Here is a 12,406-nt window from a genome sequence, read left to right on the forward strand (position 1 = left end):
ACCACACTGCACATTCCTAACCACAACCCTATCTCAGTACTGAACTAAAATGGACTTTATGAAGTTGCACAACATACTTTGGAATGCACTATTGTATTATAGTCCGACTACCTTGTATAATTGATAATTTATTGTTTATTTAATTATAATGTTGTGTTAAAATGTCCATAAGGCTGCAGCAGGTAAGAATTTCATTGTTCTGGTCTCAGAGCTAAACACAATAAAACACTTGACTCTCAGTGCATTAGAAGGTGGCATGATATTGTACAAGAGGGAGAGGAGAATGTAAGTTTAGATAAAGACATTTAAGCCATTTGATAACTATCTACTTCAAAGGAAGTTTGCACAATCGCAAAATGCTGTCACGTTATTTTCACAAAAAGTATATTGAAGGACTACTGTCACACATTGGGTTTTATTGTGGAATAGCACATTATCATAGAAATATAAACTATAAAGTCTGTCAGACTACAAAGTCTGTGCTGGAGTAACTCAGCAGGTCAGACAGCATCTCAGGAGAAAATGGATATGTGACGTTTCAAGTTGGGACCCTTTTTCAGACCAATGGGGGGGGGGGGGGGCAAGCTGGAAAGGGATGTGAGGCAGGACAAAGGCTGACACGTGAGGAGGTCATTTGATGGGCAGACAGTTGGACAAATGGTCAGAGACGAAAAGACAGAAGGTGTAAGACGAACCGATTGTAGAGTTGCAAATTGTGAACCTGGAGAAATGAAAAACCTGGAGAAATTATACTGTCTCCTTGAATAAAGACTTTTGAGAGAAACAAGAGTTCAAAGGGAAAATGTTGGCAGGAGCAAAAGATATAACTGCAGTAATTCCTTCTCAATTGGTCAATCATCACCTTACACGCATTCCATTGATGGGAGTATTTGGGGACAAACATGATGCAAATGTGTACGGGTGACAGAAGGGATTTGTATTCCTGGAATATTTGTTCTTTCAACTACACTGTATTATAAGCAATTGAGACTTGACAGACCCATTAATACTACAATTTAAAACAAAAAAGTCACCTCCACAAATGTTCCTCCAGTCGTTTTACTTTTCCCTCTCGGCTCCAGTATCTGTGGATTCTGTGCCTCCATTTCTTTCTGGCTGGGTGCTGCCTGACTTGTTGAGTTTATCTGATTTTAAATTGCTTCACCCCACTTCCCTCGTGGTTCATTACGATGAGCTGGACCTGAATGTGTAACTGGGTCTATTTGCCTGCGATGCTGCAGCAAACAAGGTTTTCATTGTAGATAGACACAAGAGTGTTGGAGTAACTCAGCGGGACAGGCAGCATCTCTGGAGAAAAGGAAGCAATGGGTGACGTTTCAGGTCGAGACCCTTCTTCAGACTGACCCATCCCTTCTCTCAGAGTTGCTGCCTGTCCCGCTGAGTTACTCCAACATTTTGTGTTTATCTTCGCCAAGAACCAGCTTGTGCAGTTCCTTCCGACAATAAGATTTTCATTGTACGTGTACCTCACCGTACTTGTGCATGTGAAGATAAACTCTTAGTTCTTGGTCCTCCAAAATATTCCAAATGGAATTTAAACTGGAGGTGGCAGAGTATGGACTTAAGCAAGAAGGGCTTCTTGGAGAAGAAGAACTACCTTAAATTTAGTTGTGTCTGGTTGAGTAACTATGTAGGGTGAAGACTATGCCATGCTTTAATTGTGCGAGGGAAGAATGAATTGCTCTCCAACTTACACATCTGTTTTGGTAGCTGGTACCTCGAATTGAATCGAATGCCCGCTTGAACTGTTTGTCATGCTGTCTCACCTCCAGGAGTTTGCCACCGAATGTGTGTTGTTTTATTTGGTATTTCCAGCATCTGCTGTGCCTTTTACCTTCCATTTGGCGACTTGTTGTCTTCACCTCAGACTGTGCACAGACGGCGGTCGTCGCCTCCTCTTCCTCCGCGAACATCGGCTCCGCGTTCCGCGCGAGACAGCCAGCGATCGACAGCCGTTGGTGGCCACGGTGCGCAGGCGCAGAAGGCGAGGGGTGGCGAGCACGCGCGGTGCACTGTGACCCTGCTGCTGCTGCGGGGACGCGCGTTGGCGGCGGGCAGGCAGGCGGCAGCGGTGGCGGCCTCGCAGCTGTGGAAGGCGCAGAGCGCTCCGCCGACCGCACCGTGGCCACACGGCTGCGTCGCACTCCTCACTCCCCCGCCGCCCGTGAAACCGGACAGCCGGGGACCGGGACGGAAGGAAGCGCGAGGGTGGCGGCGAGGCGCGGCAGCGAAGGCCGCAACATGGCGAGCGCCTCCTACCACATTTCCAACCTGCTGGAGAAGATGACGTCCAGCGACAAGGACTTCAGGTGACTGCCTGGGGACGCAGTGGGGCTTTGTCTCGTTGCCATTGACGCTTGTTGGGCGGATGCCGCCGGGCTTGTTCGCTGACCGTTTATATAGTGGGGGTCACAATCTCCTTCCCCGCCCACTGCCTAACCCTCCCTTTCTCCACCTCGGGGTTTAAGTATCGGCCGGCAGGTACAGCGACTACCATCGCGGCTTGTATGGCCCCGAGGTCGCCGCTTTTCCTCAGCTGTTGGGCAGTGCACTGACGCCTTCCTTTCAGCCTACTTTTATGAATGACAAACTCCCGAGTTTTGGAGTTGATGATACATACTGCCCCAAATAAAAATAAATAAAAGCAACATTGCTGAAAATAATCAGTAGGACATTAATTTGAGAGATTTTCACGTGGATTATATTTCTTAAGGATTCAGAATAATTAGAGATTTCGTTTTAAAGTGTAGAAGGGAAACGTATATAATAGAATTGAAGATGGGAGATATTGAAAGGGGGTACCCTATGAGTAGAATATGTCAATATAAAATGATCAGAAATTGCCAACATATTAGGAATGCAGAAATCTACAAGCACTCCATGTTCTGTATCTGAAAAATGTTAAATATATTATTAATCTGGGAAGACTAATGTGCCAAATAATAAAATGAGGTCACGCTTCTTGAGTTTGCTTTGAGTTCATTGCAATAGTTTATTAGTAAAGGAACAGAAGATAAATACAAGTGACAGAAAATTGAAATGACAAAAAAAATCAAAGGTTTGAGATCAGGCCTGCAGAATTAATAGAATACTACAAAGCTAACCTGTCTATTTGGTGTTCCCAGGTAGAGGAGATCAATGTTTTCAACAGCCAGTGGGGTTGTCTGAATTGGAAATATAAGTAAATCACAACTCCATTTTGGTAATAAGAATAAAAGCATAGATTATTTTCTAAATGGAGAGAGAATCCAGAAATCGGAGGTGCAAAGGGACTTGGGAGTGCTGGTGCAGGACTCCCAAAAAGTTCATTTGCAAGTCGAATCGGTAGTAAGGAAGACAAATTCAATTCATTTATATCAAGAGAACTGGAATACAAAAACAGAGATGTCAAACTGCAGCTCTATAAGGCGCTGGTCAGGCCGCATTTGGAGCACTGTGAGCAAATTTGGGCCCCATATCCAAGGAAGGATGTGCTGGCTCTGGAGAGGGTCCAGAGGAGCTTAACAAGAATGATTCCAGGAATGAGTGGGTTAGCATATGATGAGCGTTTGACAGCACTGGACCTGCACCCACTGGAGTTTAGAAGGTTGAGGGGGGACCTCATTGAAACTTACAGAATAATGAAAGGCATAGATAGAGTGGATGTGGAAAGGATGGTTCCACTGGTGGGAGAGTCCAGGACCAGAGGCCATAGCCTCAGAAGGGTGCTCTTTTAGAAAGGAGGTGAGAAGGAATGTCTTTAGTCAGAGGGTAGTTAATCTGTGGAACTCATTGCCGCAGAGAGCTGTGGAGGCCAAGTCGGGATATTTTTACGGCAGAGATAGACAAATTCTTGATTAGAACGGGTGTCAAGGGTTATGGGGAGAAGGCAGGAAAATGGGATTAGAAGGCAGAGATCAGCCATGATTGAATGGCGGAGTAGACTCGATGGGCCGAATGGCCTAATTCTACCTCTATAACGTGAACATTATCTTGGAGATGAAAGGGCAGATATTTACATTTCTAATTGCAAAGGAAAGTACAGGAGGAAAAGGATTGATGATTGATGGAAAAATGAACTGCAGGAGGCCAGAAGAAACAGTTTCTTTTGAAAGCTAAAGGGGCATCTGAAGGCAGAATGCAACTGGTGGTCACGTCACATTGGAGATGTCCAAAATTGTGGCTGAAGTCTTTTAAATGTGATTAATGTTGGGGTGAAAAGTGAAGATTCTTGCTACATTATTGTTTTTCCAAAGTGTTTATTGTATTAGGTTTTAAGTTGCATTTTTGGACCAGAGCTTTCCATGTTCAATGCTATGTCACTGAGGCTTTAAAGATCAATCATGCACCAGGAGGAATGTTTGAATAATGTCCTTTCCGGTTGACTTGTCAAGTCATTGTGTTTTGCATATCCTCCCTGTTTTATCTTCCAGAGATTCTGTATACCTTTCCATGTCTCACAGTTGGGAAAATTGTGCCACTGTAAATTAAGCAGCGAGTACAATCAGTCTACATGATTTGTGGATAGTTGTGATTCCTGGTGCATCATTGTCCAAAACTATATCTATACTTAGATTTTTGAGAGAAGTATCTTAAATTTGGGGGTGTTGAGATTAATTTTGGGGTTGTTGAATCAACAAATGAGCATAGAAATTAAGAGGCTGGTCTCTGAAAAAGAATGTATACTTTGATATAGTCACCAACTGCCCTGGCAGTGTTTTACTTTTCTTGCATTATCCATCTGAAAGTTGTCACAACTACAGGATTCCAGAACTGGTGTAGAACTGCCAAAAACAATAACTGATGAGAGGGAAGGGGATGTCGAAGCAGTAGTGCTTGCTTTATTTGTTATAGAATCTGCAGTGAGTGCTTTATTTTGATGCAAACAACAAAATCTTGATCACTGTATTTTGGAACTATGATTAAGGCAAGAAAAATGGTGCAAATAGTCCAGTATTGGGATAACCAAAATTAAAATTTCAGCCTAAGTTGAAAAGATTTATAAATTTATAAAACCAAGCATTTCTGTCAAATATTTCAATCAGTTGAAATTGTGTCCAGATCTGATGTCACACTGTGGTACGGATCAATGGACTGCTTAAAGGGGAATAGAATAGGTGAGGAGTCAAGTTATGGGCTGAAAATGGAGCAGCAGGATTCAATTATTTTGCTTTTCAGAATAGGCTTAAGAGGTGTTAACATTACTTTCACTAGATTAGACAGATGGAAACCGGAGGACACTGTTGTAAGGTAATTAATACCAAACAGACATTGAAAGGTGAGCAATATTTTCATATAACTATAATGCAGGTAGTTTTGCTATAATGCAGTAGTTGTATTCCCAAGACACCAAGTGTTCGAGAAGATTATGTTATAAAGACATGTGTGTCAATGGGAGAAAGGGTTTTTTCCTGCAGTATTTTCAAATAGATCTTTTTTTAATAGCAAGCATAAAATAACTGAAGGCAATATGTTACCTTGTTTAATAGAATATTGTTGCCCAAGTGTCAATAGAAGTGATTGCTTGTCAATATTCAATGACCATCCATGGTTAAAGTTGTAGTTTGTGTTCTCAAGAGATGATGGGATCTGCTCACTACCAGGAGATTATATGGAAACAGGATCCTCCCCCCATCCACTTACACTGCTTAAATGCAAGACAGCTTTTTTCTGATCGTCAATTTTCCAAGTGATTTTTTAACTTCTCTAATTCTCTATTGAAATTGCATTATAACTCATTCAACCCGCAAAATGCGGGTTCATTAATTCATCACTTGTATAATGTCTAATTTGTGTTGTGGAAATGTACGTGTTGGTAGAAATATCTGTTGGAAAGGAAGCAACTGAAGACGATGAAGCCTAGGGTGCAGTCTTGAACTTCTGCAACAATATTGAGCTGCAGTGATTGGTCTGCTAGCAATCATCCTGTTTTGCCATTCGTATTTTCCTCTGGAACCCGTTAGCTTTTCTTGGGGTTCTCGTACAACACATTTACATGCACTTCTTTTAATCTTCGCTAATTTTAATTTGGTCCAAAAGATAACAAAGGAAGATCATGGAAGAGAACTTGGTTAACTTGGGTTGATAGATTATATTATTGCATTGATAATATTGAAGTCTGAGCTGCATAAGAATTATCCCTCTGTTTTTTTCTTATTTTTGATAATTTGATTTTGATTGCCTTGATATTGTAAAAGGTTAGGGTTATTCCCTTAGGGTTAGGGTTATTCCCTTCATTGCGAGTTTATTCCATCTAAATATTAAAGTAGCTAAAGCACAATTTCAATGATTTATTTTGTATCTGTTTAAGGATGACTGCTGCATGATCAAAAATGAACAATGTTTAAATGTTGCATGGAATTTGTAGTAGCTTACTGTAACTGGCAAGGAAACTTGCGCAGTTGATAATAGAAAACTCCTTGTAACAGAGTTGTATTTTACTTGCATAATTTTTAGATTCATGGCAACCAATGATTTGATGACAGAATTGCAAAAGGATTCCATTAAATTGGATGACGACAGTGAACGAAAAGTGGTTAAAATGATCTTGAAGTTGCTGGAAGACAAGAATGGTGAAGTGCAGAACCTTGCTGTTAAATGGTAAAATAATTTACTCAGTTTAAAGAAATAAGTTGCTCTCGTCAATATATTGTAATTGCTGGAATAATAAATTATTTGGTAGTGTTTTCAATGAGACCCCGCAATATCCCACGCCATTATGATTGGGTGTTGTCTGCTGTTAGGTGGGATTATATCCTTGTCTAGAATTGCTCTCCTCCGTCCAAGCAAATTTCTTACACAAGCATTTTTTACTTGTTGGAGTTAAGTTCTGCAGCTTTTTCTTTCTTGGTCTGCATCTTGGTATTGGGTACTATTGATGTGGTGATCACTGAAAATGATTAATTCTTGATTTTTGGCTCTACTCAATTGAGACCTTTGCATTTGGAACCAAGTTGGTGTGGCCTGAGGTTGCTTTCAGTATCTGTAAATAGCAAATAATTGAACACAGAAGAAGGCACATACTTCCTGACCTATCAGTGGGTTTATTATTCAGCACTATTATTCATATATGTAAGAGCATGCAAGGAATTTGATTTGCCATACAATCATACCAAAAAAAGCAACAGGCTGAAGAAGGGTCTCGTCCCTTCTCTCCAGGGATGCTGCCTGACTCGCTGAGATACTCCAGCATTTTATGTTTATCTTCGATTTAAACCAGCATTTACAGTTCTTTCCTACACAACAAGATACACAACTACATAAAATTTAACATAAACATCCACCACAGCGGCTCCCCCACATTCCTCACTGTGATGGAAGGCAATAAAGTCTTATCTTCTTTCCTCCTTATTCTCCCACGGACCATGCAGTCGAACCATCCGTTGTCAGGGCGATCGAAGCTCCCGCAGCCGGCAGTTGAAGCTCCTGCAGCTTGGAGCTACCGAAGTCTGTCCCTAAACGAAGGGATCACAAGCTCCACGATGTTAAGTCTGCAGGCTCCTGCGGTTGGAGCTCCCGAAGCCAACCCCCAGCAAGAGGCCGCCAACTCCACGATGTTAGACCGCAGCGCAGACAGAGATACGATATGGAAAAAGTTGCATCTCCGTCGAGAAAAGAGATTAAAAAAAGATCCCCACCCCCCACATAATACAAAACTAAAGATACACTAAAATATACATTAAACAACAGACTAAAAACAACAAAAGAAAAAAGACGAGGCAGACTGTTGGCGAGGCTGCCATCACTCACATAATGCTGAGACAGTTGCTTCCTGATAAGACTGGCTCTGAAACATCACAGAATTACAACTGGATGATTCCTCAATAATATTGGAAGTTTTAACCTTTAGGATCTAATATTATGGAAGGGATCAAAAATTAAATAACTGACTTTTATTTAACTTCCTTGATGAATTAATTTGTCTAAAATATAAACATTTTTATATTGTATCTGGCACTTAATGACATCAATTCTATCTTCCAATATTTTTGGATATTTGTGACTGTTTCCTTTATATCACAACCCATGTTATTTGCTGCTTTTATTGGATACACATTATAATTACAGAATATTTGTATCAAGCCACTAATGGATCCTAATTGCATAGTACTTCCAGAGAAATAAAAGATTGATTGACATGATACAAATTTATGGTGCACGGCAAAGTAACCATATATATTTTTTTGCAGTGCATTTTAAAATTACTGGCATAAAGCATGATCTAAGTAGAGTCAGTAATGAGATACAAAATGAAGGGGAACAAGTTGATTGAGATTAATTGCTACTACAAAGACCCAGTTAGGGTTAAATAGGTTTCTTTTGCATCATTCTCCAGTTCTAAATGTTGAAAGCACTCCTGTGATCAGTGTGGCAACAGAACCACATGGTGTTCTCAGAGGTACAAAAGGCAACAATTATGCAAGTTGCTTGAAAGAAGTATTGTGTTAAAGTTTAGTATCATGGAATAATACAGTGAGAAGGAGGCTATTGATCAGAATACATAATAACTTATTGTATCATAATAATAAGTGGAATGATTATGCTTCCTTATCAAAGTTGTATTTTGTGGTCTAAAGGTACATCATAACCCCTAAAATAAATAATATAAAAGCAGATTGTATTTTGGGCCGGTTTCTGCTGTCACTTGCGGTTTCCCCGTTCTCTTCCCCCATACTAGCAAATGTCTGAAGTTAGTGATGTGTCCTGAGAAGTATGTAACACTTCACAACATCCTCAGCATGCCATGACTGACAAGATTTGGGGATACGCCTCTGTCAGCTAAAAAACTTGGTGCCTATTCAGACATTTAAAATTTTGAAAATTAGGTAAATGATCACTATTTTTTGTTAATTTAAGTACAAAAACAATTGTTAAGCTTTATTGGGGATTTTTTCCCCCCCCATATCCATTACCTTGATCCAATTGAAATTAATGAGGTCTCAGAACTTACACCATACCTATCTGGATGGAATCTTAAATTTGACTGTTAATCCCAGACTTCGGCATTTCACAGCATGTGCTGGGAAGTCAGTTCCAAGTCACTGCTTAGTGCAGTTCAGAACCATTGATAATAACTTGGAAATCCAGCCCAATATGTTTAGCCTTATAAAATAAGTTGAAGCAACATGCTTTCAGGATTTTAGCCTATGCAAGTATAAACAAGAAATTGCAGATGCTGGTTTACAAAAAAATACAGTGCTCGAAAAACTCAGCAGGTCATGCAGCATCCCTGGAGAACATGGATACTTGACATATCGGGTTGGGTCCCTTCTTCAAACAGATTGTGGTGGGGGGGGGCGTGATAAAGCTGGAACCGAGGAGGGACAAGCCAAAGCTTCGCAAGTGGTAGGTGGAGTAGTGGAGGGGGGGGGGGGGGGGGGGGGTGATGGGCAGATGGATGGAAAAAGCATAGACATGGTACAAATTGTGAAGACAGAGCAAGGAATATATGTGGAAGAGGAGAGATGGGTCCAGGTGAGGCGCAGGAAATGGGTCCAGATGAGGTGCGGAGGGGGGGGGAGAGTAAGAGAGGAAAGCGTGGATTGAGAAGGGGGTTGTTGGGAGATTAATTACCTAAAATTGGAGAGTTCAATGTTCATACCATTAGTTAGAAAATAGGTGCAGGGGCAGCCCATTCAGCCCTTCGAGCCAGCACCGCCATTCAATATGATCATGGCTGATCATCCAAAATCAGTACCCTGTTTCTGCTTTTTCCCCATATTCCTTGATTCCATTAGCCCTAAGAGCTAAATCTAACTCTCCCTTGAAAACATCCAATGAATTGGCCTCCACTGCCTTCTGTGGCAGAGAATTCCACAGATTCACAACTCTGGGTGAAAAAGTTTTTCCTCATCTCAGTCCTAACCTGCACGGTGGCGCAGCGGTAGAATTGCTGCCTTACAGTGAATGCAGCACCGGAGACCCGGGTTCGATCCTGACTACGGGTGCTGTCTGTATGGAGTTTGTATGTTCTCCCCGTGACCTGTGTGGGTTTTCTCCGAGATCTTCGGTTTCCTCCCACACTCCAAAGACGTACAGGTTTGTAGGTTAATTGGCTTGGTAAATGTAAAAATTGTCCCTAGTGTGTGTCGGATAGTGTGTTAATGTGCAGGGATTGCTGGCCGGCACGGACCTATTGGGGGAGACCAGAACCAGGGGTCACAGTTCAAGAATAAGGGGTAGGCCATTTAGTTTAGTTTAGAGATACAGTTTCTGCACTGTATCTCTAAACTAAACTAAATGGCCTACCCCTTATTCTTGAACTGTGACCCCTGGTTCTGGTCTCCCCCAATATCGGGAACATTTTTCCTGTATCTAGGCTGTCCAAACCCTTAAGAATTTTATATGTTTCTATACGATCCCCTCTCATCCTTCTAAATTCCAGTGAATACAAGCCCAGTCGACCCATTCTTTCCTCGTATGTCAGTCCCGCCATCCCGGGAATTAACCTGGTGAACCTACACTGCAATCCCTCAAGAGCAATAATGTCCTCCCTCAAATTAGGAGACCGAAACTACACATAATACTCCAGGTGCGGTCTCACCAGAGCTTACAACTGCGGTAGGACCTCCTTGCTCCTAAACTCAAATCCTCTCGCAATGAAAGCCAACATGCCATTAGCTTTCTTCACTGCCTGCTGTACCTGCATGCTTACTTTCAGTGACGGATGAACAAGGACATCCAGGTCTCTTTAAACCATATATAACCATATAACCATATAACAATTACAGCACGGAAACAGGCCCGTTCGGCCGACCACTTTCTCTGACCTAGTCTCATCTACCTGCTCTCAGACCATAACCCTCCCATCCATATACCTATCCAATTTACTCTTAAATAATAAAATCGAGCTTGCCTCCACCACTTCCACCGGAAGCTCATTCCATACAGCCACCACCCTCTGAGTAAAGAAGTTACCCCTCATGTTACCCCTAAACTTTTGTCCCTTAATTCTGAAGTTATGTCCCCTTGTTGGAATCTTCCCCACTCTCAAAGGGAAAAGCCTACCCACGTCAACTCTGTCCGTCCCTCTTAAAATTTTAAAAACCTCTATCAAGTCCCCCCTCAACCTTCTACGCTCCAAAGAATAAAGACCCAACCTGTTCAACCTCTCTCTGTAGCTTAAGTGCTGAAACCCAAGCAACATTCTAGTAAATATCATCTGTACCCTCTCCATTTTGTCGACATCCTTCCTATAATTTGGCGACCAGAACTGCATACCATACTCCAGATTCGGCCTCACCAATGCCCTGTACAATTTTAACATTACATCCCAACTTCTATATTCGATGCTCTGATTTATAAAGGAAAGCATACCAAACGCCTTCCCCTTTTCCTAATCTGACACCTTTCAGATAATTACCTTCCTGTTCTTGACTCCAAAGTGGATAACCTCACATTAATCCACATTATATACTGCATCTGCCCACTCACCCAACCTATCCAAGTTACCCTGCAGCCTCATGGCATCCTCCTCGCAGCTCACTGCCACCCAGTTTGTGTCATCCGCAAACTTGGAGTGTTATTTTTAATTCCTTCATCTAAATCGTTAATTTATATTGTAAATAACTGGGGCCCCAGCACTGAACCTAGTGGCACTTCACTGGTCACTTCCTGCCATTCTGAAAAGGACCCATTAATTCCTACTCTTTGCTTCTAATCTGCCGGCCAGTGCTCTCTCTATGTCAATGCTCTACCCACAATAATATGTGCTCTAATTTTGCACACTAATCTCTTGTAAGATACCCAAGTGGAATACGAGGTGCTGTTCATCCAGTTTGTGTGCGGCCTGGATGAGGCCCAGGTCGCAAAGGTTAGTAAGGGAATGAGAGGGGGAATTATAGTGGATAGCAAACCAGCAGGCCTTAGTAGACCAAGAGCAAGTGCTCAAGGAAATGGTCACCAAGTCTATCTTAGTCTCACCAATGTATAGGAGGCCACATTGGGAACAGCAAATGCAGTAGATGACGTTAGAAGAGATGCACGTAAACCTCTGTCTCACCTAGAAGGACTGCTCGGGTCCCTGGATAGAGGTGAGGGAGGGTCAAGTGTTACATGCCCTGCAGTTGCAATAGAAAGTCCATAGGGAAAGAAATAGTTTGGGTTGGAAGGGACAAGTGAACCAAAGAGATGTGAACGGAGCCGTTTCTGCAGAAGGTGGAAACGGGTGGGGATGGAAAGATGTGATGGTGAAGGTGGCAGATATGTCAGAGAATTAATTGTTGGATGCAGCGGCGGCTGGTGGGGTGAAAGGTAAACTCCGCAAAACATTATCTGCCAAGCGGAAGAGAGTGTTCGCAGAGGGAATTGATTGGGTCTCTGTTCAAGGAAGAACCGGAGGGCCTTGAACAGAGGTAGGCCATGGAGGTGTAGGTGGACTGGACGTCCATGGGAGGGGGGGGGGTGG

The 12,406-nt window shown here is 42.2% G+C and overlaps 1 protein-coding gene across 2 annotated transcripts in view; it reads left to right on the forward strand.

Moving 5' to 3' along the window:
• Positions 1–2,020: 2,020 nt before the first annotated feature.
• Positions 2,021–12,406, forward strand: part of cand1 (cullin-associated and neddylation-dissociated 1) — a 37,705-nt gene continuing 27,319 nt past the window's right edge. For both annotated transcript variants that reach the window (XM_078417386.1, XM_078417388.1), the window contains exons 1-2: positions 2,021–2,330; positions 6,457–6,600. In XM_078417386.1, the coding sequence (XP_078273512.1) occupies positions 2,263–2,330; positions 6,457–6,600 (212 nt within the window). In that variant the 5' untranslated portion in view covers positions 2,021–2,262. The remainder of the gene's footprint in view (positions 2,331–6,456; positions 6,601–12,406) is intronic.

Source organism: Rhinoraja longicauda, chromosome 20 (assembly GCF_053455715.1).
Source record: "Rhinoraja longicauda isolate Sanriku21f chromosome 20, sRhiLon1.1, whole genome shotgun sequence".
Taxonomy (NCBI): domain Eukaryota; kingdom Metazoa; phylum Chordata; class Chondrichthyes; order Rajiformes; family Arhynchobatidae; genus Rhinoraja; species Rhinoraja longicauda.